This window comes from Oncorhynchus keta, chromosome 11 (genome assembly GCF_023373465.1).
Source record: "Oncorhynchus keta strain PuntledgeMale-10-30-2019 chromosome 11, Oket_V2, whole genome shotgun sequence".
Lineage (NCBI taxonomy): Eukaryota > Metazoa > Chordata > Actinopteri > Salmoniformes > Salmonidae > Oncorhynchus > Oncorhynchus keta.
This window is the reverse complement of record NC_068431.1, coordinates 30,561,816-30,588,820: the sequence shown is the minus strand read 5'-3', so window position 1 is coordinate 30,588,820 and position 27,005 is coordinate 30,561,816. Positions and strand designations below refer to the sequence as shown.

The following is a 27,005-nucleotide window of genomic DNA, read 5'->3' as shown; positions in this document are numbered from 1 at the left end:
TGGCAATAAATTGCAATGTCCGTACTGTGAGACGCCTAAGACAGCGCTACAGGGAGACAGAATGGACAGATAATGGTCCTCACAGTAGCAGACCACATGTAACAACACCTGCACAGGATTGGCACAGGATGGCAACAACAACTGCCCGAGTTACACCAGGAATGCACAATCCCTCCATCAGTGCTCAGACTGTCCGCAATAGGCTGAGAGTCTGGACTGAGGGCTTGTAGGCCTGTTGTAAGGCAAGTCCTCACCAGACATCACTGGCAACAAAGTTGCCTATGGGCACAAACCCATCGTTGCTGGACCAGACAGGACTGGCAAAAAGTGCTCTTCACTGACGGGTCGCGGTTTTGTCACACCAGGGGTGATGGTTTATTGTCGAAGGAATGAGCGTTACACAGAGGCCTGTACTCTGAAGCGGGATCGAATTGGAGGTGAAGGGTCCGTCATGGTCTGGGGTGGTGTGTCACAGTATCATCGGACTGAGCTTGTTGTCATTGCAGGCAATCTCAACGCTGTGCGTTACAGGGAAGACATCGTCCTCCCTCATGTGGTACCCTTCCTGCAAACTCATCCTGACATGACCCTCCAGCATGACAATGCCACCAGCCATATTGCTCGTTCTTTGCGTGATTTCCTGCAAGACAGGAATGTCAGTGTTCTGCCATGGCCAGCGAAGAGCCCTGCTCTCAATCCCATTGAGCATGTCTGGGACCTGTTGGAACGGAGGGTGAGGGGTAGGGGCCATTCCCCCCAGAAATGTCCGGGAACTTGCAGGTTCCTTGGTGGAAGAATGGGGTAACATCTCACAGCAAGAACCGACAAATGTTGTGCAGTCCACGAGGAGGAGATGCACTGCAGTACTTAATGCAGCTGGTGGCCACACCAGATACTAACTGTTACTTTTAAACCCCTCTTCATTTCAGGGACACATTATTCCATTTCTGTTAATAATATGTCTGTGGAACTTGTTCAGTTTATGTCTCAGTTGTTGAATCTTGTTATGTTCATACAAATATTTACACATTTACATTTTAACATTTTCGAAAAATAGAATTCCACTTTGACATTATGGTGTATTGTGTGTATGCCAGTGACACAACATCTGTAACACAACAAAATGTGGAATAAGTCAAGGGGTGTGAATACTTTCTGAAGGCATTGTATGAACATTGTCTGTACCAGACCTCACTCACCCTGTTAAGTTTCAACTGAAATTTTCCAAGATGAACTAGCTAGTTAGCTAGCTTGATAAACAGTGCTGACAATTCAATTTGGGCTAGCTAGCTAAATTATACAGCCAGCACTTTGCGTGTTACAATAACCAAACAGTTGGATAAATGTGATGTATGACAGGATTGGATGTTACATGCAATTTCAATGTTGTTGGAGTTGCTTTGTGTATCAGCACATTTGTTTGATATAATCTCACTGCAATACTGCTCACTGTGTCCATGTTGCTTGACATAGGCATCACTCAAGGTGAGCAAAGCTCCCTATCTACTCAGCCTACTAGCTCCCTGCCCACTCAGTCTGTATTTTCAGACTCCCTCATAGTTTGAAATAAGACAAAAAATACTTTCTCAAATGTTGATTCACATCTTGCTTTATCTGAGAGTAGAATCCTTTTTCAGGAGTTTAATTATTGCATTGAATCAAATGTTTGTTTTTGATTTAACAGGGAAGGAATGTTCAATAATAATTGAATCTCTAATTAGTGATAGTAATATGTTGTCAAGCAGAGATTCCTATAACAGAGAAGTACTGTCTCTCCCAGTAGAATACAATAATTTCCTCTGTTAGTCACAAAGGTATTGTTTTTAATCATCCCACTATTTGTTCTTGCTTCAAGTGATGGGGGAATAAGTTACATGTTTATGCTCTCATTAGATAATAGCCCTGAGGTCCCTCAATATTGACATTATAAATCATAGTGATCTCAAAGCGCTGCACACACAGCTTGGCTCTGTTCAGCGGGTGGGTCACCTGTACTGATGAATGTGCATACTTTAGCTAAAGGGGGCGGACAACCTCCAGATTCTTATGCAAATGAGCATTGGGGCTCCTGCGTTGTCCTCTCCTCTTGACAGCATGGCAGATAAGATCTAGCGGCTTGACGGAAAATACCCTTAAAAGCTGTTGACAAGGAGCACCGTTGTTTTGGCTGCATGCTCGGCTCCCGCTTGCTCACCGCTGTCCCTCAAAGTCACATCAAGAGATGAAATCTATATCTTAGCCAGGTCCACTGTCGCAAACACACCCACACAGGCAGAAAAGCAGGCAGGCACGCACACACATACTAAACATACAAGCTACACACAAGCCACACAAGCAACATCCCACATTCTCAGGTCCATGATTAATATTAAGCTCCCAGCGCATTGACAGTCGTGCCTGGGTGTTTCGAGTGGAAATTAATTTACTCCCTGATGCTGCTTAAACTCTGGCATGCAAGTGGAGGTTTGTTGACTTCCGACAGACCGGAGCAGTGTGGAGCGGGGAGAGAAGAGTGGAGTAGAGGAAAAAGAGGAGAGCGGAGAAGACACACCTGAGTGTTATGGGGCCACTCTGACAACGAATGCCTCTCTGCATTATTCATGACATGCGTCCTGCCTGTCCTCCCCGGCTGCACCGCACCACACCACTCACTCAGAAGAGAGCGATAGAGGGGGCTGAGAGAGGGGGAATGAGTGAGGGGGAGAGAGGGGGGGAGGAGAGAGAGGAAAAGGGAAGGAGAGAGACAGAGGGTCCTATCCCCAAACACAGGCATGAAGAAGTAGTTGGCGTAACACTACAGTAGGTAAGGGATTATGGCTCTCTCACTTCAAATTGTCCAATGGATGTCCAGGGTGTTAAGACCTTTCATCTGTTTTGTCCCAAAAGAATCCCCCCCAGGGGGACATTTGTTGAACATTTTGCTTACCCATTATAGCATTGGAAAAACGTTTGGAGTATATCATGCGAACCAAATGGGAACCTGATGAAAAACTCTCCCTTTTCGTTCTGTGGACGTTTTTTTGTTAGCTGTGTTACTCTCACGTTGAGCTCTTTTGGGAGAGGTATGCAAGGCTCACAAAATCTGTGGAATTTGAGTTTCCTACCGAGAGTTCCTACCCAGTGCCGTTGCTACAGCAAAGCTCAGATGCTCCATCTCTGAAGATGTGAGTTTTTGTAACAGAGGGAGAGATGAAGGATGAAGAAGTGATTATATTTTCAACTATTCAGATAGTTTATGAAATGGTAGAGCTATGGGGGTAACGAGTCCATAATATTACAGTAAAACCAGGAACGAGAGAATCAGCGTCATTAATGTGAGTCAGTGGTTGAATCTGATGAAGACACTATCCCCTATGGAGCAAAGGGGAAAATACTGCAGAGTGGCAAAATATACCACTTGTTGTCATATAGGCTATTATCTTCTGCAATGATGATACTTACATTTAGCAGCAATATCATCTCCTATGGTTCTACAGGAAAGAGATACATATTCACGCCACGTTCAGGTCTCACTTACTTTAAACTTCTCACTATCTTGACAGAATTCTAATAGAGGAAGTAGAAAGTGTTGGGTAGAGGCGAGAAGGCGTTTTAAAGCATTCAGATCCAGAAGGATTGCTCAGGTCTTGATCTCCATTTGGGAATGGTCCTCAGAACTCCTCAGGATCAAAGATGTTGGAAAACAAAGAGGCTTGGTTTCTCCTCATGATCACATGGAGGGATAGAAAGAGATAGAGAGCTCCTGTCTCTTATCAGACAAGGCACTCATCTTCACAATGATTCACCACGCTTATTTATTGACCAGGGGAAGCAAGAGGTCAAAGTCAAACTTGTTGGAATCAAAGCAGCTCTGTGAACTCCTTTCTTGTCTCCAAAGCTCACTTCATTGTTGTTTAATATATCCTTTAGTCTGACATGATTCAGTAACACACAGAAACAGATAGGGGTTTTGTGAACACTGTTCCACTATTCAGTGACTGTCATTGGGGTATTTATACCTGTACTGCAGTTAGCCGATTTATGTCTATATAGTCAAAGTTCTGTTGTATCTTTTTTTTTTGTATTTATTTAACTAGGCAGGTCAGTGAAGAACAAATTCTTATTTACAATGACGACCGACCCCGTCCAAACCCAGACGACGCTGGGCCAATTGTGCGCCGCCCTATGGAACTCCCAATCACGGCCGGATGTGATTCAGCCTAAATTCAAACCAGGGACTGTAGTGACACCTCTTGTGCTGAGATGCAGAGCCTTAGACCACTGCGCCACTCGGGTGCCAAGATCAAGATCAACATCAAAATGTTTGTATCCAAAGAAGTATGGATGGGATTAATTAATTATGTGTGTGCATTTTGCATAAAAATTCAGATATGTAACTAGGGTTTGAGTTCGGGAAGCATAGAAATGCAGTAATAGAGCTAAAAAATGTCCACCCCAACCCATGAAAAATACAGCAGGGTTGCAGTACTTGACACATGCTGGTGTGCCTGGCACCTACTACCATACCCTGTTCAAAGGCACTTAAAAATGTTGTCTTGCCTATTCACCCTCTGAATGGCACACAAAAAAAATCCTTCTTTAACCCTTTGATGCGTACAATCACATATTTGTGATCAATGTTGAGTGGTCCTTGCAGTGTGCCATCTCAAATATGTGATCGGAACCGTATGATTCAACAAATCCACCTAAACAGTATTGTTGTCTGAAAACCATCCAAACAATGCTTTGTACTGATGGGAAATAAAGGTCTTGACAACTTAATTCATAAATGTAACCTTTTAATGTAAAAGAGTGTTTACAATGTACCACATCACAAGGGAGAACTGTAATAATTTTTAGAAAATAGCTACTTGGCAGCTAAGTTTAAAGCAGGTAAATTGTGTTGTGTGACAAAACTGCACATTTTAGAGTGTTTGTTTTCTCCAGCACAAGGTGCACCTGTGTAATGATCATGCTGTTCAATTAGCTTCTTGTTATGCCACACCTGTCAGGTGGATGGATTATCTTAGCAAAGGAGGAATGCTCACTAACAGGGATGTAAACACATTTGTTTATGTAATTTGAGAGAAATAAGCATTTTGTGCATATGGAACAATTTCAGCACATAAAACACGAGACAAACACTTTCCATGTTGCATGTATATTTTTGTTCAGTGTTAAAAATTAGTACGAGGCACGAACCTTTGTGTCCTCATATGTAATTACAGCAATGTACACATGGAATATTTATGTCTTTGTTTTATCAGCAACAGATGGAATCATCTCAACTCATACCGAAATAAATATTCACCATATCCTATTCCTTCTCTCTTTCTCTACAGGATGGTATGGGAAATTTAAGAATAACAGAGAAGGGTCTAAAATTGGAGGGGGACTCTGAGTTTCTCCAACCTCTGTATGCCAAAGAAATTCAGTCCAGACCAGTAAGTATTGCATCTGTACTTCCACCACCATAGAATTACGAAGGAAAGTAGTATCAGAGAGAGGTGATGTCATAGGCGATGGAGCGATAGATGCTCACTCACACTCTGCCTGGCAGTAATAATACCACAGAGCATGCATTGGATGAATAGATTGATAATGTGTGGGGCTTTATCTGATCTGTCTCGCACCAGCAAAGAGAGAGAGCAGTCCGGCCACAGTGGAGGTGAACGGAATAGTAACTATTGATAGGGGTGAAAAATGGGAGAAGATAAATTGTCCAGTCCAGGGGAGATACAGAAGGGGGGAAAATAATTCTCTCTCTCTCTCTCTCTCTATCTCCCCGCCTTCTCTCTCTCTCTCTCTCTCTCTCTCTCTCTCTCTCTCTCTCTCTCTCTCTCTCTCTCTCTCTCTCTCTCTCTCTCTCTCTCTCTCTCTCTCTCTCGTCTGAGTAGGTGATATTAATGAGGCCTTACAGAGAGACTGTTAATTGCTTGTATATTGTATTAACAGGGATGAGAGTGGAATGGGGATCAAGGTTACTGTAGTAGGACAAAGAGTCTTGAAGGCCAGAAATGCACTTTCAATTCATTTATGAGGGGCCTAATATACTAACTGAACATTATTCCCATGGAACCTATTAATTTGAATCTCATGTGCTGAGCCACATTGTTAAAGTGATATGTCAATTCAGGAACATCAATATTTTGCTTATTTACTGTGTTGCTTAGGAACCTTGATAAGCATGGAGGGACCTCATATTATCTAAAATATACATGAGATGCATTATCTTGCCGACTTTAAGCACAACACAAAGGCTGGCTGCTATCTTTAATTAAGAAGTTGACTGAAGCATGAAAAATTACTCTGGCAAGTAAGACAGATCCAGGCTTCAGACGTGATATGCATTCCAGATTGGCTGTTGAAAATGGAAATGATCTATAAAACATACAGTCCTAGTTACATACTCATGCTGAGCACCAGGGTCACTAATGGGGGATTGTGTATTGTCGATAGCATTGTTTGTTTACCTGCTTTGTCTCCATAGGGCAGCCCACTGTTCCTGCAATCCTCCAAAAATGTGTCCGTCAATATCCTAAATGGAAAGAATCAGCTGGTCACACAACTTATTGCAGGTAATATCATACAACACAACAGGAGACAGTCACACTCAATGGAGGGTGTGCGCTAATATGGACACCATACACAGCAATGCAAATCCATGTACTTGAACTAGAGTTCTGTTCAGCAGACACAAAAATAACAGACATTTCAATCCATGTACACCTACAGCCAAACACCTCTCCCATGTTAAAGTGCATGTTAAACTGCATTTGCCTTCTGGCTGTTGATTATCTGGCGAAGATAATGGATGAGTGAGTAAGTATGCTAGAGACTCCACTCTAGACATAGCAAAGCAGAATCAATTGTCTGTGTCCCTGTCACGCCCTGACCTGAGTATTCTTTGTTGTCTAAACTATTTTGGTTAGGTCAGGGTGTGACATGGGTGATGTATGTGTTTTTGTACTGTCTATGGGTTTTTGTAGGTTTATGGGGTTGTTTAACATCTAGGTGTTTATGTATGTCTGCGGTTGCCTAGATTGGTTCTCAATTAGAGGCAGCTGTTCATCGTTGTCTCTGATTGGGAACCATATTTAGGCAGCCATCTTCTTTGGGTTTTTGTGGGTTATTGTCTATGTCTAGTTGCCTGTGTCTGCATTATTTATATATAGCGTCACGTTCGTTTGTTGTTTTGTAAGTTTTTAGTGTTCTTTCTTCATTAAATATAGAACATGTATTCATATCACGCTGCGCCTTGGTCTCCTCCATTCGACGAACGTGACACGCCCTCTGCTCAGATCGCTTGTTCCTCGCCACTACATGAAACCATTTCAGGATCAGAGTCAATTAGTTGTTTTACTCTGCTGTTTGTTGTACTATCAATAACAGTTTGATTTGGTGTAGGGGCTGTGTTTTTTGGTCTGCTTTGGTTCGTCTTAGTTATATTTGCCTGCAGTTATAGTTCAGTAATTGTCTCTTTGCATAAATCATATCAGGTATGAAGGTAAGACCCAGATGCAGACAACGTCGAATTAACAATGGTTTAATAATCCAACAGGGGCAGGCAATAGACAGGTCAAGACAGGCAGGGGTCAGTAAACCAGAGGTGGGGCAAGGGTACCGGATGGCAGGCAGGTTCAGGTTCAGGGTAGGCAGAGATCAATAATCCAGAGGTGCGGTAAATGTTCAGGTTGGCAGGCAGGCTCAGGGTTAGGGGCAGGAAGAGTGGTCAGGCAGGTGGGCAATGAGTCAGGACAGGAAAGGGTCAAAACCAAGAGGGCGAGAAAAAGAGACACTGGGAAAAGCAGGAGCTGAGAACAAAAACACTGGTTGACTTGACAAACATGACAAACTGGCCACAGACAAACAGAGAACACGGGTATAAATACACAGGTGATGATGGGGAAGATGGGCGTCACCTGGAGGGGGGTGGAGACAATCATAAAGACTGGTGAAACAAATCAGGGTGTGACAGTACCCCCCTTCTAGGGGTGCCACCTGGCATCCTACCTGGTTGACCAGGGTGCCGGCGGTGGAGGTTGGCGATGAGGGATGGGTCCAGGATGTCTCTAGCGGTGACCCAGCACCTCTCCTCTGGGCCATAACCCTCCCAGTCAACCAGTTACTGGAAACCCCTGCTCCGTGGTTGAAAACTCAGGAGGCGTCTCACCGTGTACGCCGGATGGCCATCAATATGGGGAGGAGGGGTGGGCCTGGAAACAGAAGACAAAAGGCTGTAGGTGAATACCTAGGGTACAGGGTAGCAAAAGACAGACAGCAGTGGGGCTAATGACTCTAGAGATGGTGAACGGGCAGATGAAACGGGGGGGAAATTTACGGGACTCCACCCGGTGGGGCAGGTCCCAGGTGGAGAGCCATACCCTCTGCCCGAGCAGATAGCATGGAGCAGGGGTCCGGTGGCGATCCACTTGTCGCCTATACCTGGATGTGGTCTTCGACAGAGCGGCCCGGGCTGTCTTCCAGGTACAGCAACAGCGGCGGATGAACATCTGGACAGAGGGACTGCTGACTTCCTCCTCTTGCACAGGGGTGGGTGGAGGCCAAGGAACACTTGAAGGGCGAGAGACCCCGTGGTGGAGCAAGGAAGGGAGTTGCGGGCATACTCAACCCATACCAGTTGCTGACTCCAGGTGGTAGGGTTGGCGGAGATTAGGCAGCGAAGAGTCGTCACTAAGTCCTGGGGGTGGAATCCGGAGGACAGACTAGCCGACAACATGCAGAATGCCTTCCAGAACCGGGACAAGAACTGGGGGCCCTGGTCGAAGACCATGTCCACCGGGAGTCTCCTTGGCCGAGGATAGTTTGGGGAGAAGAATGAAGTGGGCGACTTTGAAGAACCGGTCGACCACAGTCAGGTGGAGGGAGACCCGTGATGAAATCCAGGGATATATGGGACCAGGGACGGTGAGGGAGAGGTTGGAGAAGACCAACCGGAGCTTGCAAGGAGTCTTGTTCTGTGCGCAGACCGTGCAGGTGGCAACAAATGCGGCAACATCTGGAACCATAGTAGGCGACCAAAAGCGTTGTCGCAAGAAGGCCAGGGTCCGACGAGAGCCCGGGTGACAGGTAAGCCTGGAGAAATAGACCCACTCCAGGGCTGCGGAGCGGACAGCGTCAGGCACAAACATCCGGTTATCTGGGCCCCCCCAGGGTTCGGCAGAGACCGCTGCACCTCCCGGACCTGTTTCCCTTTACCCCAGCTAAGTGCCGTCACCAGGAATGAGGTAGGAAGGACGGTCTCGGGCTCTGGGGTGGTAACCATGGAGTTATAGTGGCTAGACAGGGCATCCGGATTGACATCCTTGGACTCAGGCCGGTAGGAGAGGGAAAAGTTGAACCAGGTAAACAGTAGGGCTCATCTCGCTTGACTGGAGTTGAGGAGCTTGGTAGTGCAGAGATACTCCAATATCCAGGTTTTTGTGGTCGGTCCTCACAACGAACGGATGTTCTGCACCTTCGAGCCAGTGCCTTCAACGCCATCTTCACCGTGAGAAGCACCCGATTCCCCACATCGTAGTTCATCTCCGTGGCGTTGAGGCGGTGAGAGAAGAAGGCGCAGGGATGCAGCTTAAGGTCCAGGGCAGAACGTTGGGACAGGAGAGCTCCCACTCCGACATCTGAAGCACCGGCCTCCACCACGAACTGATGGGAAGGGTCAGGATGAACAAGGATAGGAGCAGTGGTGAAGCGGTGTTTAAGGTCCTGGAATGCCCAGTCAGCAGCAGAGGACCACGTGAATGGAACCTTGGTAGAGGTGAGTGCAGACAGGGGGAGGCCAGGATGCTGTAACCTGGCCATAAATGTTGGTGAACCCCAGGAGGCATTGCAGCTGCACCCTGGACGTAGGCTCAGGCCAATCCACCACCGCTCTCACCTTCTTGGGATAAATCTGGACACTCCCAGCAGAGATGATGTAGGGAAGGGTGGAGCAATGGAACTCGCACTTTTCCGCCTTAACAAACAACTGGTTCTCCAGAAGGTGCTGGAGAACCTGTTGGACGTGGAGCATGTGTTCTTGTGGGGAACGGGAGAAGACGAGGATGTCATCAATGTAGACGAAGATGAACCGGTTCAACATGTTGTGGAGAACATCATTCACCAGAGCCTTGGTGTGGACAAAGGGCAGATATTCGTAGTGGCCGCTGGCTGTGTTGAAGGCGTTCTTCCACTCGTCCCCCTCTCGTATCCACACCAGGTGGTAGGCGTTTTTCGTAGATCCAGCTTGGAGGAAACAGTGCCCCCCTGGAAGAGCTTGAAGTCCAAGGAAATGAGTGGTAGCGGATAATGGTTCTTCACATTAATGTCATGGAGTCCCCGGTAGTCAATGCACAGGCGCAAGGTCTTGTCCTTTTTCTCCACAAAAAAAAGAACCCTGCGCCAGCAGGAGAGGAAAAGGGATGGATAAATCCTGTTGCTTACTGAGCACTTCCCGGAGGTCCTGGTACACGGAGAGGTCCAGAGCAACTTCTGAGCCCCCAGGACTTCAGACAATGGGTGTGGCAGAACGAACTCCAGCCCATGATAGCAACCATAGACAAATTCATGAGGGGATTGTGTCGCTGGAGCCAGGAGAATCCCAAATCCACAGGAATCTAAGAGGACTTGATGAGCAGGTATTGAATGGTCTCGCTGTGATTCCCTGACACACGTAGGGTGATGGGAGTGGTGTTATAGGTGACCCGACCTATAGAGCGCCCGTCCAGCGTTCTAACATCCATGGGAATGGAGAGGGGCTGAGTGGGGATGTTCAGCTCGGAAGCCAGTGTGGCGTCCAAAAAGCTCTCATCGGCCCCAGATTCAATGTGGACCCGGAGAGATGGACTGGTTTCCCCACAACAGGATGACATGAAAAGGGGTGCGAGTAAGGGAGCAGAACATATGGCCCACCAGAGTACTCACTCCTACCGGTGAGCCTGGTCTTTATCCGGGAAAGAGGGCAAAAAGTCCTGCAATACAGACAGCTCCTTGTGTCAACAGTGAAGAGGCAACTCCAGGATGCTGGCCTTGTAGGCAGAGTTCCTCTATCCCGTGTCTATGTTCTTTTGTGTTCTTTTCCGTTAGCGGAACCTCTCACCAACAGCCAATGAAATTGCAGGGCGCCAAATACAAATCAACAGAAATCTCATAAATCAAATTTCTCAAAAATACAAGTATTAGGTACCATTTTAAAGATAAAATTCTCATTAATCCAGCCACAGTGTCTGATTTCAAAAATGCTTTACAGCAAAAGCTTCACAAATGATTATGTTAGGTCACCACCAACTCACAGAAAAACCCAGACATTTTTCCAGCCAAAGAGAGGAGTCCCAAAAATCACAAATAGAAATAAAATGAATCACTAACCTTTGATGATCTTCATCAGATGATACTCATAGGGCTTCATGTTATACAATACATATATTTATTTGTTCTGTAAAGTTCATATTTATATCCAAACATCTTATTTTACATTGGCGTGATACGTTCAGCAGTTCCAAAACATGCATTGATATTGCAGAGAGCCACATGAATTCACAGAAATGTTCAAAAAGTTATATTACAGGTCGAAGAAACTTATCAAACTAAGTATAGAATCAATGTTTAGGATGTTTTATCATAAAAGTTAAATAATGTTCCAACTGGAGAATTCCTATGTCTGTAGAAAAGCCATGGAACGCAGTTAGCTCTCATGTGAAAGCGCGTGACTGAGAACGAGGCTGCAGGCAGACCCCTTAGTCAAACGGCTCCCATCCGGCCCCCCTTTACATGAGAAGCCCGAAACAACGTTCTAAAGATGGTTGACATCTAGTGGAAGCCTTAGGAAGTGCAAAATAACCCATATCCCACTGTGTATTGGATAGAGGTGAGTTCAAAAACTAAAAACCTCAGATTTCCCACTTCCTGTTTTTTTCTTCAGGTTTTTGCATATGAGTCCTGTTATACTCACAGACATCATCAGTGTTTTCTATCCAATACTAATAATAATAATATGCATATATTAGCATCTGGGACTGAGTAGGAGGCAGTTCACTCTGGGAACGCTGTTCATCCAAAAGTGAAAATGCTGCCCCCTATTCCAAAGAAGTTAATATTTTACTTTTATTGGCCATTCTGAGATATGGCTTTTTCTTTGCAACTCTGCCTAGAAGTCCAGCATCCCGTAGTCGCTTCTTCACTGTTGAAGTTGAGACTGGTGTTTTGCGGATACTATTTAATGAAGCTGCCAGTTGAGGACTTGTGAGACGTCTATTTCTCAAACTAGACACTCAAATGTATTTGTCCTCTTGCTCAATTGTGCACCGGGGCCTCCCACTCCTCTTTCTATTGTGGTTAGAGCCAGTTTGCTCTGTTCTGTCAAGGGAGTAGTACACAGCTTTGTACGAGATCTTCCGTTTATTGGAGATTTCTCGTATGAAATAGCCATCCATTTTTCAGAACAAGAATAGACTGATGAGTTTCAGAAGAAAGGTCTTTGTTTCTGACCATTTTGAGCCTGCAATCAAACCCACAAATGCTGATGCTCCAGATACTCAACAAGTCTACAGAAGGCCAGTTTTATTGGTTCTTTAATCAGGACAACAGTTTTCAGCTGTGCTAACATAATTGCAAAAGGATTTTCTAATGTTCACTTAGCCTTTTAAAATGATAAACTTGGATTAGCTAACATAACGTGTCATTGGAACACAGGAGTGATGGTTGCTGATAATGGATCTCTGTACTCTGGACCTCTGATTAATTTGATGTTATTTTAATGGACAAAAAAATGATTTTCTTTCAAAAACAAGGACAAGAAATATTCAAAACAGACAAATATTTGTAAAATATTGAAAATTATTCATTTGAAAATCCCCAATGAAAATATAAACATTCTATAAGATCTTTCGGCACTGATGTAGTGCTGAAAGATTGAATTGGACAGAGTTTACAGAGTTGTAAAAAATAGCATTTTTGGTCTTCATTCAAGTGATACACAAAGTAACAATTTTGGTTTTCCTCAATTGCTTTATGGCTCTAAAACCTAATAAAAATGTAAATATTCGAACCAAAGTTCATATCTTATCTATCATGCAGATGGCGTTGACAGTTTATTGTTGTGACAATGGTGATTTTAAAATTGTTTCTTTAAATCTATCAAAAGTAAAAGAACTTTACAGACCATGAGTTGTCTCATTGCACAATGTAATGAGGACATGAAGAAGGGGTCAATGTGGTGTAGTTGACCATTCTCTTTCATGATTCATTTGGGATTTTATATAAATCTGACTGAGTTGACCAAGTCTCCTGACATATTTTTTAGGAATCACCGTTTTGAGAGGAATATTTTTTTAAGTCAAAGATGGCTGTTGCAAGAAACAACATGAGATCCTTTTTCAGTTAATATTCATTATTGCCTTTTTTTTACTTTTTGGGAGAGTTTGAAATGTGGATTATTGTTCCAGACAAGGGCATTTCCGGGCATAGATCCGACATGGAAATTAATAATTTTGAAAATAATTAGAAAATTCCAAAAGCAAATCTTCCCCTTATAAAATTCACCTAAATGTCATTTTTAAGCAATTAAAAAAAAATCTAATTCGAAGAATAACGTTCACATGTCGGTTTAGGATTGTCCTGACTTGCAAGAATCTCTGAAATACAAGAAGCCTATCTTTGTTTATCATACAGAAGCCACCTGTTGAACTTCACTGACTTTTCCTAACAACTTTTGCCCTGTCCAGGATCCAGTGGAGTTCGTGCACAAGGGAAGATGTTGGAGGTGAAATCCAGCACCGGGAAGCTACTGTTCTCTGCTGATGACCAGGAGGTGGTGGTGGGAGCAGAGAGGCTACGGGTGACGGGTGAGTTAATGGACCAGACACTACATCATACTCAACAATCTACTAGCAGTTTAGTGAACAACAGTTTTAAACTTGACTGGACTCACACTGTTCAAGTGTTTAGAGGCTGAATTGAGAGATCTAAAATGTGGTGTACTTTGGATGAATGATCAATATCACTGTAATCACGTGACAATTCATTGAAATTTAGCAAAAACAAGCTGGCATTTTAGGGCTAGCTAACAATTTAATACATTTCTTGCATTTGAAGAACAGCTGAACATAAATTATGGTAAATTAGACGAAGACATAAAAGAGTCTTTGAGTCAGAGTTTCTATAGGGGGGGACATGTGAGTCTGTATTATTTAGATTAGAAGAAATCATCCAACCATGTTAAACAATAACAGATTCAGTCACTTTTGTTGTTGTATAACATTGTCAGTTGAGTTAGAAGAAAAAAAGGATGTGGAAAGCCACTCACAAAGTATGGACTACCATTCGCTGTCCATGGTGCTGAAATTGCGACAATGAACGGCTTTCTGTGGTGCCAGGGCATTTAGCCTATAGCTTGGCTTTGGAAAATGGATACATGTTTATTGGTAGGCCTATATGGTCATAATTTTATCATGTTAAATGTAAAATTTCATGAAGATATTACATGGTGTCGCAATGCTGCCATTTATTTAGACAACTGGCTGGTGGCAATAATGTAATTACTTGTTCAGTAATTAAAGTTGGAAATTCAAACATTACAGATTGTAAAATTCATTTCCGATGCAAAAGCATGGTAATAACCTACCAATAGATTTTGGGGAATTTACAACTGTCCTGTATAGCCTACCTGAACCTGCATGACATGAGCGGTCCTTGCACTTTCACCCAGCTTGGATAGAAAGTTGTTGTGCATTAATCCAGTCTATTAATACCAGATAATACAGTCAGTCCACCCACAAAACACTAGCTTTCTAGATATTGTTTCATTATGCATTGTAGTTTACTATCTATAGCTGTTTAGAGAATTTAGTTGCTATTTATAATTTTTTTTATTACATTTACACATCAAAAGGCTTAACAATGAGGGAAAAAGTAGTCGACAGGACAAATTCAGTCATTATTTATATTATCTATTTATTGTTGAAATGTTTTCACAATGGCCTGTAGGTCCAGGTTGCGGGCCCGACTGTTTTCTATACTGAGTATTGCCAACCCAGAAAGTCTTTCCTGAGACATTGTTCATTATATGCCCATTTCGGTGCACACAATTTAAACGTAGTCTTGAATGATCCTTGCCAAAATATACCAAAGATAAGGGACTGTTGATATTGCAACCACACAACACCGGTTCACTAGTATGAACAAAATCACAAACCGTTTTTTTGTTTAAGCCTTCAAGAACGGTTGTCCGCTGAAGTTGATAATCTATTTGCATCTGTCAATTTATTGGCTGTCCAATATCCAGACGACCTGTCCCCAGAGCTTCCTATACAGTTACCCTTTCTGTAACGTGTTGAGGCCGGCAATTAAGGAGAATGAGAGGCTCAATTGAAGATGATGCTGAACTGCTGTACTTGAAGAACTGCTGTACACACTTTTCTGCCCAATTTCCTTGATGTTGCTACGGCAATCAAGCTGTTTTTACCATCCCTGTAACTGTCGCTTCTGCAGAGAGATCTATTTTCTAAAACTTGTAAAGAACTACCTAAGAAGAACTAAGAAGGCCTTTCTACTGAGGACTGTGGTTGCCAAGGCGTTTGATGAACCTTGTGGCCCAGGGCAGCCCCATCAAAAAGGGCCGCAGATAAATGGAGTAACTGGCAAATCATCATTACTACTATCTCTCTCTGTACCCCTCTGTCCCTCTCTCTCTCTGTACCCCTCCCTCCCTCTCTCTCGCTCTCTCTGTACCCCTCCCTCACTCTCTGCATCCCGCTGCTTGGCTGAGAGTTCTGATTGAAAGTAAGGGGATATCGGTGAACAAATGCCGTGGTCAAAACTATGACGCCGCCAGTGCAATGAGTGGAGCTTACTCAGGTGTTCAACAGTGAATATCAGACCAAGAGCCTAATTCTAAAAAGGCCTCTGTTGTACTGAAAGTGTTTTGTGCGTACGTGTGGGCGGGCATGCGGGCATGCAGGCATACAGTATGCGTGTGAGTGCATGTATGTGCACACGTGTGTGTGTATGTGTGTGTGTGTGTGTGTGTGTGTGTGTGTGTGTGTGTGTGTGTGTGTGTGTGTGTGTGTGTGTGTGTGTGTGTGTGTGTGTGTGTGCGTGCGCGCACATGCATGTGTCCTGTGTCTGTGTACTTGCTTGTGTGTGTACATGTACGTGTCTGTGCATTCACTCCAAACCGTGCCAAACAACATGTATCAATAAATATAGCCAATGATTTCAGGCCTGGGCAAACTGCTACTAGCTTCTCCCTCTGTCATTCCATCCATCAGTCAGGATGAAGTGAGGCCAGATTCCTATAAAACTGCCACATGCCATTACCAAATGAATGCTTCTGTCCAAACCAATAAAATGCATAGTTATGCTGAGCATATAACTTTAATTGGCCCAACTGAGATCATTGGAAATCTATGATAGAGCTTTCACTGCCTTCATTAGGCCTTTATTGCACTATCTACAGTGAACAGTGATCCAGGAACTCTCAGCTTCCAATGGGTAATATGGGAGGTGTTTGGAATCATGCCAAGTTAGCGATTTGTCACTAGCTTTTTACAGATCTGAATTTCCCTCATATCATAACTAATCAACCCCCTGAAATCATTGGATTATTTTTTACACAAGATTGACAGGTGCTACATCCAGTGAACAAAACTAGCAACTTTGGGATAAGAATATACTGTAGCTTTTGATTGCAGGCAAAAGGATAAATGTCGTCAAATGTCTTCAATGTCGTCAAAGCAATCTGCGACTTAAATGTGGCTGTAAAAAGGCTTTTAGAGGCAAATATGAAATTTAATTGCTTTATACACGTATCGCTATATTAAATATGATTGTTTTTTACATGTCTCTCTTTTTAACACAAGGCTCAATCAGTGCTGCCAGGTAAAACGTGATTACAGTGTTCTGCAACCTTTTCAAGATGGTCTCAAAGATGAACAATGCTATATGAAGCCAGTGTTGTGTAACTGTGTCTGAAAGCAATGAAGTGGAAATATAAAGCTTGACACTTGAGGAAAACACAAGTGAAATATTTCTGACAAGAGCATTATAGGAAGTGAGTTTGATTGCGATCCTCGAGATGCCTCCCTCAGAATGGATTATTGTCCAATGAGAGACCCGAGAGACTGCATGGCTGTATTATGATATCAACACTTGATTTGGCTGTTTAGTAAATCAAATCAAATGTGGTTTTAAAACCAACAATGTGGTTTTAAGAAAAATAAGTGTTAAGAAAGTATTTACTAAAATAATCTGAAGTAAAAAATAAATAATAAATATTAAAAGTAAAAAGAAGAAAATAGAAAAATAACAAATAATTGAACATCAACAATAAATTAACAGTAGCGAGGTTATATACAGGGGTTTCCGGTTCAGAGTCAGTGTGCGGGGGCACAGGTTAGTCAAGGTAATTGAGATAATATGTACATGTAGGTAGAGGTAAAGTGACTGTACATAGATTAGCAGCAGCATAAAAAGAGTAGCAGCAGCATAAAAATGGGGGTTTGGGGGTGGTCAATGCAAATAGTCTGGGTAGACATTTGTTTAGCTGAGTCTTATGGCTTGGGGGTAGAAGCTGTTTAGAAGCCTTTTGGTCCTTGCGCTCCGTTACCGCTTGCCGTGCGGTAGCAGAGAGAACAGTCTATGACTAGGTTGGCTGAAGTCTTTGTCAATTTTTAGGGCCTTCCTCTGCCTGGTAGAGATGTCCTGGATGGCAGGTAGCTTGGCCCCAGTGATGTACTAGGCCCTATGCACTACCCTCTGTAGTGCCTTGCGGTCTGAGGCCGAGCAGTTGCCATACCAGGCGGTGATGCAACCAGTCAGGATGCTCTCGATGGTGCAGCTAAATGACTTTTTGAGGATCTGAGGACCCTTGCCAAATCTTTTCAGTCTCCTGAGGGGGAATAGTCATTGTCGTGCCCTCTTCACGACTGTCTTGGTGTGTTTGGACCATGATAGTTTGTTGGTGATGTGGACACCAAGGAAATTTAACCTCTCAACCTGCTCCACTACAGCCCCGTCAATGAGATTGGGGGCGTGATCGGCCCTCCATTTCCTGTAGTCCACGATCATCTCCTTTGTCTTGATCACATTGAGGGAGAGGTTGTCTCTGACCTCCTCCCTATAGGCTGTCTTATCGTTGTCGGTAATCAGGCCTACCACTGTTGTGTCATCAGCAAACTTGAGCATGTTGAGTCATGCTTGGCCATGAAGTCATGTGTGAACAGGGAGTACAGGAGGGGACTGAGCATGCACCCCTGAGGGGCCGCCGTGTTGAGCAGATGTGTTGTTACCTACCCTGCTGTAATGCAATTCAAAGTTTACCTGTCTATTGTTATTGTTACTCAACTGCTTCAAGTTCCACACTAGGTGGATAGTTTTTGTTGAGCAAGACGCCACTGTGGAGCAGAATAATGTCATGAATTGTTAGCTTGTCAGTTACAGCAAATGTTTTCACCTGTGTGAGTACAATTAGGGTAATACTGAATAGTCACACAAACCATAATTACAATAGCAGTTGTATATGGTACACAAGACCACACACTGTGCACTTTGGAGACCTTTAATCAAGATTTAGAGAACTGTGGCCAAATGGCAAAGTGTGTTGTGTATACCGTCTCGTGAGCCAGCCCTGTACAGTACAGGAGCGGAACCAGCAGTTTACAGCGATCCTCATTGTCTTCCATAGGAAACCAAACCTAATCAATTACACAATAAAAACCAAGAGAGAAAGGAATGAATTAGCCGGGAATGAGAGGACACAATGGAGCACTCCACTATGGTAATTAAAATATGCTTGGAACAGGGAATTCCGGAATTGTCAATGGAGCATGCTCAATCGAGTATTCTCATATTCCCTCCATCCCTCTCCACCCCCCTCTCTCTACTCATCATCACAACCGTAATTAGCAGGAATCCACAGAATAATGACATTACCTGCTGCTGTTTTTTTTTAAATATATAATTATAATTAAAGGCTCATTTATTTGCCTCAATTATATCCCATTGGACTGCAGTGGAGGCTGATTCAAATTGAATGACACACTTAATAATCACAACAGCACTCTGATGATTGTAGGATCCCTGAAACAGATAGTATTAATAGATAGCCTGGTTTGGAGAAATGCTCGTCAAGTTAGTAGCACGGCACAGATGATAATGTGGCAAACCCAATTTTAGATGCTACAATGGGGGATGTCAATATGGATTGAGAGAAGCAACGTGCAGAAAGTAGTCCCACCCGTCAATGATGTGTCTGTCTCACAGTAACCACATCACCCAGTGAATGGTCGTTACACCAGTCCAGATGTTTGATCTGACAGACGGGGAGACAATGCCAACTCCATAATATTTTTACAATCCCTAGTCTGTAATGTGACACCCGTGAGAGAAAATGGGAAATTAGTCTGCTAAGCGCAATGTTTAATTCATATCAGGTTTATGAGGAGAGCATGATACAGATACAGATATGGCCATGCGGCCAAACAACATTGCCTTTATTTACATCCTGTCTACTGTATCTATAATGTGGCCTTCAGACTTTCAGCTGTGATGTGTATTACAGTATGTGGCTGCTGGAGAGCCACTTGACCTGACCTTAGTTTCCTGCTTCAGCCAGTCTCTAATTACTGTGTAGGGCTAGGGTCACATCCACTCCTGGTGGGTGGCTACCTGGCAGTGGTGGTCCAGACTGCTGATGATGGGGGCATGACCCTACAGCACATGGCCAGTGGCCTCATTACAGTGGACTGGTTGACTTGGTTAGTTAGGGGTCAGTCTCAGGACTTTGTCTTGCTCCTGGTGCTGTATGTTGTAATTCCACTGCTACTGTGAACAATGACCAGTAGAGCACATGGGGTACAATGGTCTATAGCCTATGGCACTATCCTTCCTAGGGTTAGTTTAGTTTTCAGATGTCTGCTATAAAAAGAAAGAGTTAAGGAAATGCCCACTGCATTGCCATCAAAATTACAGCTGAGTCATTCCAAATTCATCCATTTCACTTCATTCTCTTCCTCATTTTATTCCCTTCCCTCTCTCTCTCTCCTTGTCCCTTCCCTCTCTCTCTCTCCTTGTGTGTGGCTTCAGCTTGCATTAATACGATCATAAAGAGCAGCCGGGAGTAACTGTGTGACAAGTGTCATACATGAAATGAATATAGGGCGCAAGAGGCAGACTACATTTCACCGTCTGATCAGGTAGGAATGGGGAATGTGCTTTGCAGAGTGGCCATTGGATTTCTGTCAGGTGACCATGCTAAGTAGATGATAAAGAATCTCTAAAAGCCAGTGAGTTATATCCACCTGCTTTACCTGAGCCTCTTCCTTGGGCTTGGTTTCACGGTCCACATAAATCTAGCCCGCCACTGGTCTGGTCACAAAGCTAGATTAGATTGTAACCATGGAGTCAGTATTGTCCTGGGGTTTTACAGCGCTGCGCACCCGGCAGAGCCATTTGCAAAATCATGGCAACATTGTTTGCCTTTCAAGTCTTGTTTCTGTCACTGACACCCTAAGACCTGCATTACAGACGGATAATGTGTTTCTTTTCATCTTTCGGATATATAATCCCTGTCAAGGCTATGTGAGAGGGAGGATGCTCTAGGTGTACAACTTGTCTCCAATAGCAATATTATCCAACTGCATCCACCACTGATCCATAATAACTAATGGTATCTGTGAACATGGATGGCTCTGGTAACGGTCTAAAATGTAAGCCTGCAGCTGAGTATCTTTAAAAGGTCCAATGCAGCCGTTTTTATCTCAATATCAAATTATTTCTGGGTAACAATCCTCCGAAGATCTGGTCAAGGACACACACACACACACCAAACCACACACACACATCCACAGCCCACTACACACACACCCGCAAACCCTCTCGACACGTACAAACATAGACTCAATAGTGTGATCACACTGTTCCAGAGTGAGCTTGTTTATCCACACAGCACAGTTATGAGTTCCACAGCTCCATGTATGGCTCCATGTTGCTGGGGTGACAAATGGCCTGGTAGCAGAGGACGATGCTATCGGCACCACACTGTTCTGTCATCCCGTCCCCTCTACCTGTACCAGGCACCTGCTCCAGGTGTAATCACTGCAGTTTGTACCTATAAACCGGACGACCAGATGATAGTAGAGTAGTTCAAAGGGTACAGTATAAGTACATAGGAAAATGGAAGGAGACAAGCATAGTGAAAATACATGTAGATAACCTATGGGCCTACATTTACTTGCAATTGTGCATTCAAAGTAATCAGCTACAAACTAAATATGTTCTGGTGTATTAGACATATATTTCATAACATTTGCAGTAGTGTACTTAAAATACTTGACTTCTTGCTTTTACAAACTATGTCCCACTGTTTAATGTATACTCCTCAGTCCCTGTTGAGCCTTGTTATCGATGCAGTGTACCCTCTTCTCCTCCACACCCCTGCCACTAATGCACCCATCCCACTCCTCTGACCTATTGCAAGAGGAGGCTGATGCAAAATGCATTTCATTATAATCTGCAGTCTACTGTACCACTCAGGATCCCTGGAGCACTCTTCAACTGTACATCACGTCCAAGAACCTCCTTCTCCCCAACACTCAAGTACACTTTTGTTCCAGGAGCAATAGCCACTTTCACTATAAAAGGTCCACCGGGTCTTTGGATACAAATGTATGCAATTCAGCTGCTAAATGGCACTGCACCCAAGGCAGATAGATAGTTCCAATTTTACTGCATTCGGCCACCTGGAGTTTTCTTCCGGAGTACTATAGCTGGAATCCTATTTAAAATATGCTACAATGACGCTTCCATTAATTGGAGACAAATAGCTGGTGTGTTGTTGTTCGGTAGCAGCCACCTCAGGGTAGTGTGAGGGAGACTGTTTAGCTCCCAGAGTAATATCCCTCTCATTAGAATTGTTTACTTCATGTACAATTTGGTCTACATTACATATTACACTGTCTCTTAACACTTTGTCAATCAGCTTTTACATTTTTTTCTGATACACATCTATGCAATCCCGATAGCTAAAGGCAATTTAAACATTGCTCGATCCTATGTTTAGATACAGGTCTTCTATCGTATAAGGAATGACTTTGAACATTCTAGTGTAAATACAGCAGGACCTCCAGATATCAGCTCAGCAGCTGTGCTATCCCAGTTAGATCCTGCAAGAAGACCCATAAACTGTAATATGTGTGTGCAGCCGTAATGCGTACGGATACTGTACCAGTCAAAAGTTTGGACACACCTATTCATTCAAGGGGTTTCTTTATTGTACTATTTTCTACATTTTAGAATAATAGTGAAGACTATGAAATAACACATATGAAATCATGTAGTAACCAAAACCAAAAAGTGTAAAACAAATTTTACATTTTTCAAAGTAGCCAACCTTTGCCTTGGTGACAGCTTTGATCACTCTTGGCATTCTCTCAACCAGCTTCATCTGGAATGCTTTTCCAAGTGTTTTGAAGGAGTTCCCACATATGCTGAGCATTTGTTGGCTGCTTTTCCTTCACTCTGCGGTCCAACTCATCCCAAACCATCTCAATTGGGTTGAGGTCAGGTGATTGTGGAGGCCAGGTCATCTGATGCAGCACTCCCTCACTCTCCTTGGTCAAATAGCCCTTACACAGTCTGGAGTTGTGTTTTGGGTCATTGTCCTGTTAAAAAACAAATGATAGTCCCACTAAGCTCAAACCAGATAGGATGGCATATTGCTGCAGAATGCTGTGGTAGCCATGCTGGTTTAAGTGCGCCTTGAATTCTAAATAAATCACAGACAGTGTCACCAGAAAAGCACCCTCACACCATCACACCTCCTCCTCCATGCTTCACAGTGGGAATCACACATGCGGAGATCAAACGTTCACCTACTCAGCATCTCACAATGACACGGCGGTTGGAACCAAAAATATCAACTTTGGTCTAAAATTTGCTTGTGTTTCTTGGCCCAAGCAAGACTCTTCTTATTATTCATGTCCTTTAGTAGTGGTTTCTGTCCTCTGAACTGTTGATGTTGAGATGTATCTGCTACTTTGTGAAGTATTTATTTGGGCTGCAAATTCCAAGGCTGGTAACTTGAATGAACTTATCCTCTGCAGCAGAGTTAACTCTGGGTCTTCGTTTCCTGTGGCGGTCCTCATGAGAGCCAGATACATCATAGCTCTTGATGGTCTTTGCGACTGCTCATTTGCTAAATGTTCCGCATTGACTGACCTCCATGTCTTGAAGTATTGATGACTGTCATTTCTCTTTACTTATTTGAGCTGTTCTTGCCATAATATGGACTTGGTATTTTACCAAATGGGGCTATCTTCTGTATACAACCCCTACCTTGTCACAACACAACTGATTGGCTCAAACGCATTAAGAAGGAAAGAAGTTCCACAAATTAACTTTGAACAAGGCACACCTGTTGATTGAAATGCATTCCAATCGACTGGTTGAGAGAATGCCAAGAATGTGCAACGCTGTCATCAAGGCAAAGGGTGGCTACTTTGAAGAATTTCAAATAGAAAATATATTTATTTGTTTATGTCACATCCTGATTTGTTTCACCTATCTTTTTGATTGTCCCCGCCCCCTCCAGGTGTTGCCTTTCTTCTCCAGTATCCCCTGTGTATTTATACCGGTGTTCTCTGTTTGTCTGTTGCCAGTTCGTCTTGTTTGTCAAGTCAACCAGCGTTTTTCAATCAGCTCTTGCTTTTTCCCCAGTCTCTCTTTTCTCGTCCTCCTGGTTTTGACCCTTGCCAGTCCTGATACTGAGGCCACCCGCCTGACCACTGTGCCTGCCCCTGACCCTGAGCCTGCCTGCCGTCCTGTACCTTTGCCCCTGTTTCTGTTATAAACATTGTTACTTCGACACGGTCTGCATCTGGGTCTTACCTTATCCTGAAAGTTTAACTTCTTGAGTGTAGGGGGCAGGATTTTCGTTTTTGGCAACAAAAAAAAAGTACCCATTTGAAACTGCCTATTTCTCAGGCCCAGAAACTAGAATATGCATATCATTGTCAGATTAGGATAGCAAAACACTCTAAAAGGTTTGCAAAACTGTCAAAAATATTGTCTGTGAGTAAAACGGAACTGATATTGCACACGAAAACCTGAGGAAAATCAAACCAGGAAGTGCTGTTTTTCCTGAAAGCTCTATGTTCCATTAGATGCCTTGCCTCCATTTAAAGGGATATCAACCAGATTCCTTATCCTATGGCTGCCTCAAGGTGTCAACAGTCTTTAGACATAGTTTCAGGCTTTTATTTTGAAAAATTAGCGAGAAAGATAACATCGCGTCAGTGGATAGCTGGGTGTTCGCAGAGTTTTGCTTGCGCAACAGAGTGGGGCAGCCATTGTCTCTCCCTCTCCTATTGAAAAAGCGACAGTCCCGGTTGATATACAGTATTTTCCATAACCAAAAATATAGTATTTTCAGCTGTTTGAAGCTGGTGTACAAAACTGAAAGTAAAAGATGCAAAAACTAAACTTAAGAACGGGAAGCATAAAAAAAGCACATAAAAACAGATCTATTGCTTCTTAAACTTGCTTTCAATGAGAATGACAGATCTATAACGCACATTTCTATTTAAATTTACATAGAGTTACATATCGCAGATTTAAGGCATACCTCACTGTGTGTCTTCACTTTCACACCATTATTTGAGAGCAAGATAACGTGATGCAGTCCTAATATGGGCGCTGTAATACTGAACGTTTAATATTCTCCATATCTAGATATACAGTGGGGAGAACAAGTATTTGATACGCTGCCAATTTGGCAGGTTTTCCAACTTACAAAGCATGTAGAGGTCTGTAATTCGTATCATAGGTACGTACACCTCAACTGTGAGAGACGGAATCTAAAACAAAAATCCAGAAAATCACATTGTATGATTTTTAAGTAATTAATTGGCATTTTATTGCATGACATACGTATTTGATACATCAGAAAAGCAGAACTTAATATTTGGTACAGAAACCTTTGTTTGCAATTACAAAGATCATACGTTTCCTGTAGTTCTTGACCAGGTTTGCACACACTGCAGCAGGGATTTTGTTCCACTCCTCCATACAGACCTTCTCCAGATCCTTCAGGTTTTGGGGCTGTCGCTGGACAATACGGACTTTCAGCTCCCTCCAAAGATTTTCTATTGGGTTCAGGTCTGAAGACTGGCTAGGCCACTCCAGGACTTTGAGATGCTTCTTACGGAGCAACTCCTTAGTTGCCCTGGCTGTGTGTTTCAGGTCGTTGTCATGCTGGAAGACCCAGCCATGACCAATCTTCAATGCTCTTACTGAGGGATGGAGGTTGTTGGCCAAGATCTCACGATTCATGGCCCCATCCATCCTCCCCTCAATACAGTGCAGTCGTCCTGTCCCCTTTGCAGAAAAGCATCCCCAAAGAATGATGTTTCCACCTCCATGCTTCACGGTTGGGATGGTGTTCTTGGGGCTGTACTTATCCTTCTTCTTCCTCCAAACACAGAGAGTGGAATTTAGACCAAAAAACTCTTTTTAACTCATCAGACCACATGACCTTCTCCCATTCCTCCTCTGGATCATCCAGATGGTCATTGGGGCGGCAGGGTAGCCTAGTGGTTAGAGCATTGGACTAGTAACCGAAAGGTTGCAAGTTCAAATCCCCAAGCTGAGAAGGTACAAAATCTGTCGTTCTGTCCCTGAACAGGCATTTAACCCACTGTTCCTAGGCCATCATTGAAAATAAGAATTTGTTCTTAACTGACTTGCCTAGTAAAATAAAGGTATAAATAAAAAATTGGCAAACTTCAGATGGGCCTGGACATGTGATGGCTTGAGCAGGGGGACCTTGTGTGCGCTGCAGGATTTTTATCCATGACGGCGTAGTGTGTTACCAATGGTTTTCTTTGAGATTGTGGTCCCAGCTCTCTTCAGGTCATTGACAAGGTCCTGCCGTGTAGTTCTGGGTTGATCCCTCACCTTCCTCATGATCATTGAAGCCCTTTGAGGTGAGTTCTTGAATGGAGCCCCAGACCGAGGGTGAATGACCGTCATCTTGAACTTCTTCCATTTTCTAATAATTGCGCCAACAGTTGTTGCCTTCTCACCAAGCTGCTTGCCTATTGTCCTGTAGCCCATCCCAGCCTTGTGCAGGTCTACAATTCTATCCCTGATGTCCTTACACAGCTCTCTGGTCTTGGCCATTGTGGAGACGTTGGAGTCTGTTTGATTGAGTGTGTGGACAGGTGTCAACGAGTTCAAACAGGTGCAGTTAATACAGGTAATGAGTGGAGAACAGGAGGGATAAAAAAAACAACTAACAGGTCTGTGAGAGCCGAAATTCTTACTGGTTGGTAGGCAAGCAAATACTTGTCATGCAATAAAATGCAAATTAATTACTTAAAAATCATACAATGTGATTTTCTGGATTTTTGTTTTAGATTCCGATATATATATGGTGAATGGGGTTCAACATAGGAGACAGTACTGCCTATGATCGAACGGTAACTGTTATTTTCCCTCCTTTCTTAACAACTGCAGTACAATCAGAGCTTAGTTGTAGTATGCATGGCCTTGAATCAATACCCTGCCTATGGGAACCACTTGATCAATATCTTCTCACTTAAATTTACACATCACCTTGTGAACTTTAGTCGACTTTCATACATAGGCACACACATGCGCACAAATGTTTGCACAAACAGACACACACTTGCTCTCTCACTAAACTCTCCATTGGGAACCGGACTGGACTGACTCTCCCGGTGACATCCTGTAATGCACTGGCCATAAACATCCATAAACAGATTGAGTGAAATATCGATAAAGCCATTTTGTTTTATTGTCCCCCCTGAAATTATTTTGTCAATGTGCTTCCATTACGTCTCCTCCAACCCCCCTGGTCCGCTAGTCTCCTGCTGATCAATCAGCGCTTTATGAAGCATGCAGCAGGATATAGCACTAGTGTTTGGAGGCCTCATAAACATTCACTTAATAGCTACTATAGCAACTAGTGGTGGGATGGAGGGAGGTGATGAAGAAGAGTGTATGGGCAAAGT

At 43.4% G+C, this 27,005-nt stretch overlaps 1 protein-coding gene across 2 annotated transcripts in view; it reads left to right on the top strand.

Moving 5' to 3' along the window:
• LOC118390059 (delta-sarcoglycan) overlaps window positions 1-27,005 on the top strand; it is a 255,077-nt gene that overhangs the window by 202,334 nt on the left and 25,738 nt on the right. For both annotated transcript variants that reach the window (XM_035780224.2, XM_035780223.2), the window contains exons 3-5: window positions 5,322-5,423; window positions 6,470-6,557; window positions 13,701-13,820. In XM_035780224.2, the coding sequence (XP_035636117.1) occupies window positions 5,322-5,423; window positions 6,470-6,557; window positions 13,701-13,820 (310 nt within the window). The remainder of the gene's footprint in view (window positions 1-5,321; window positions 5,424-6,469; window positions 6,558-13,700; window positions 13,821-27,005) is intronic.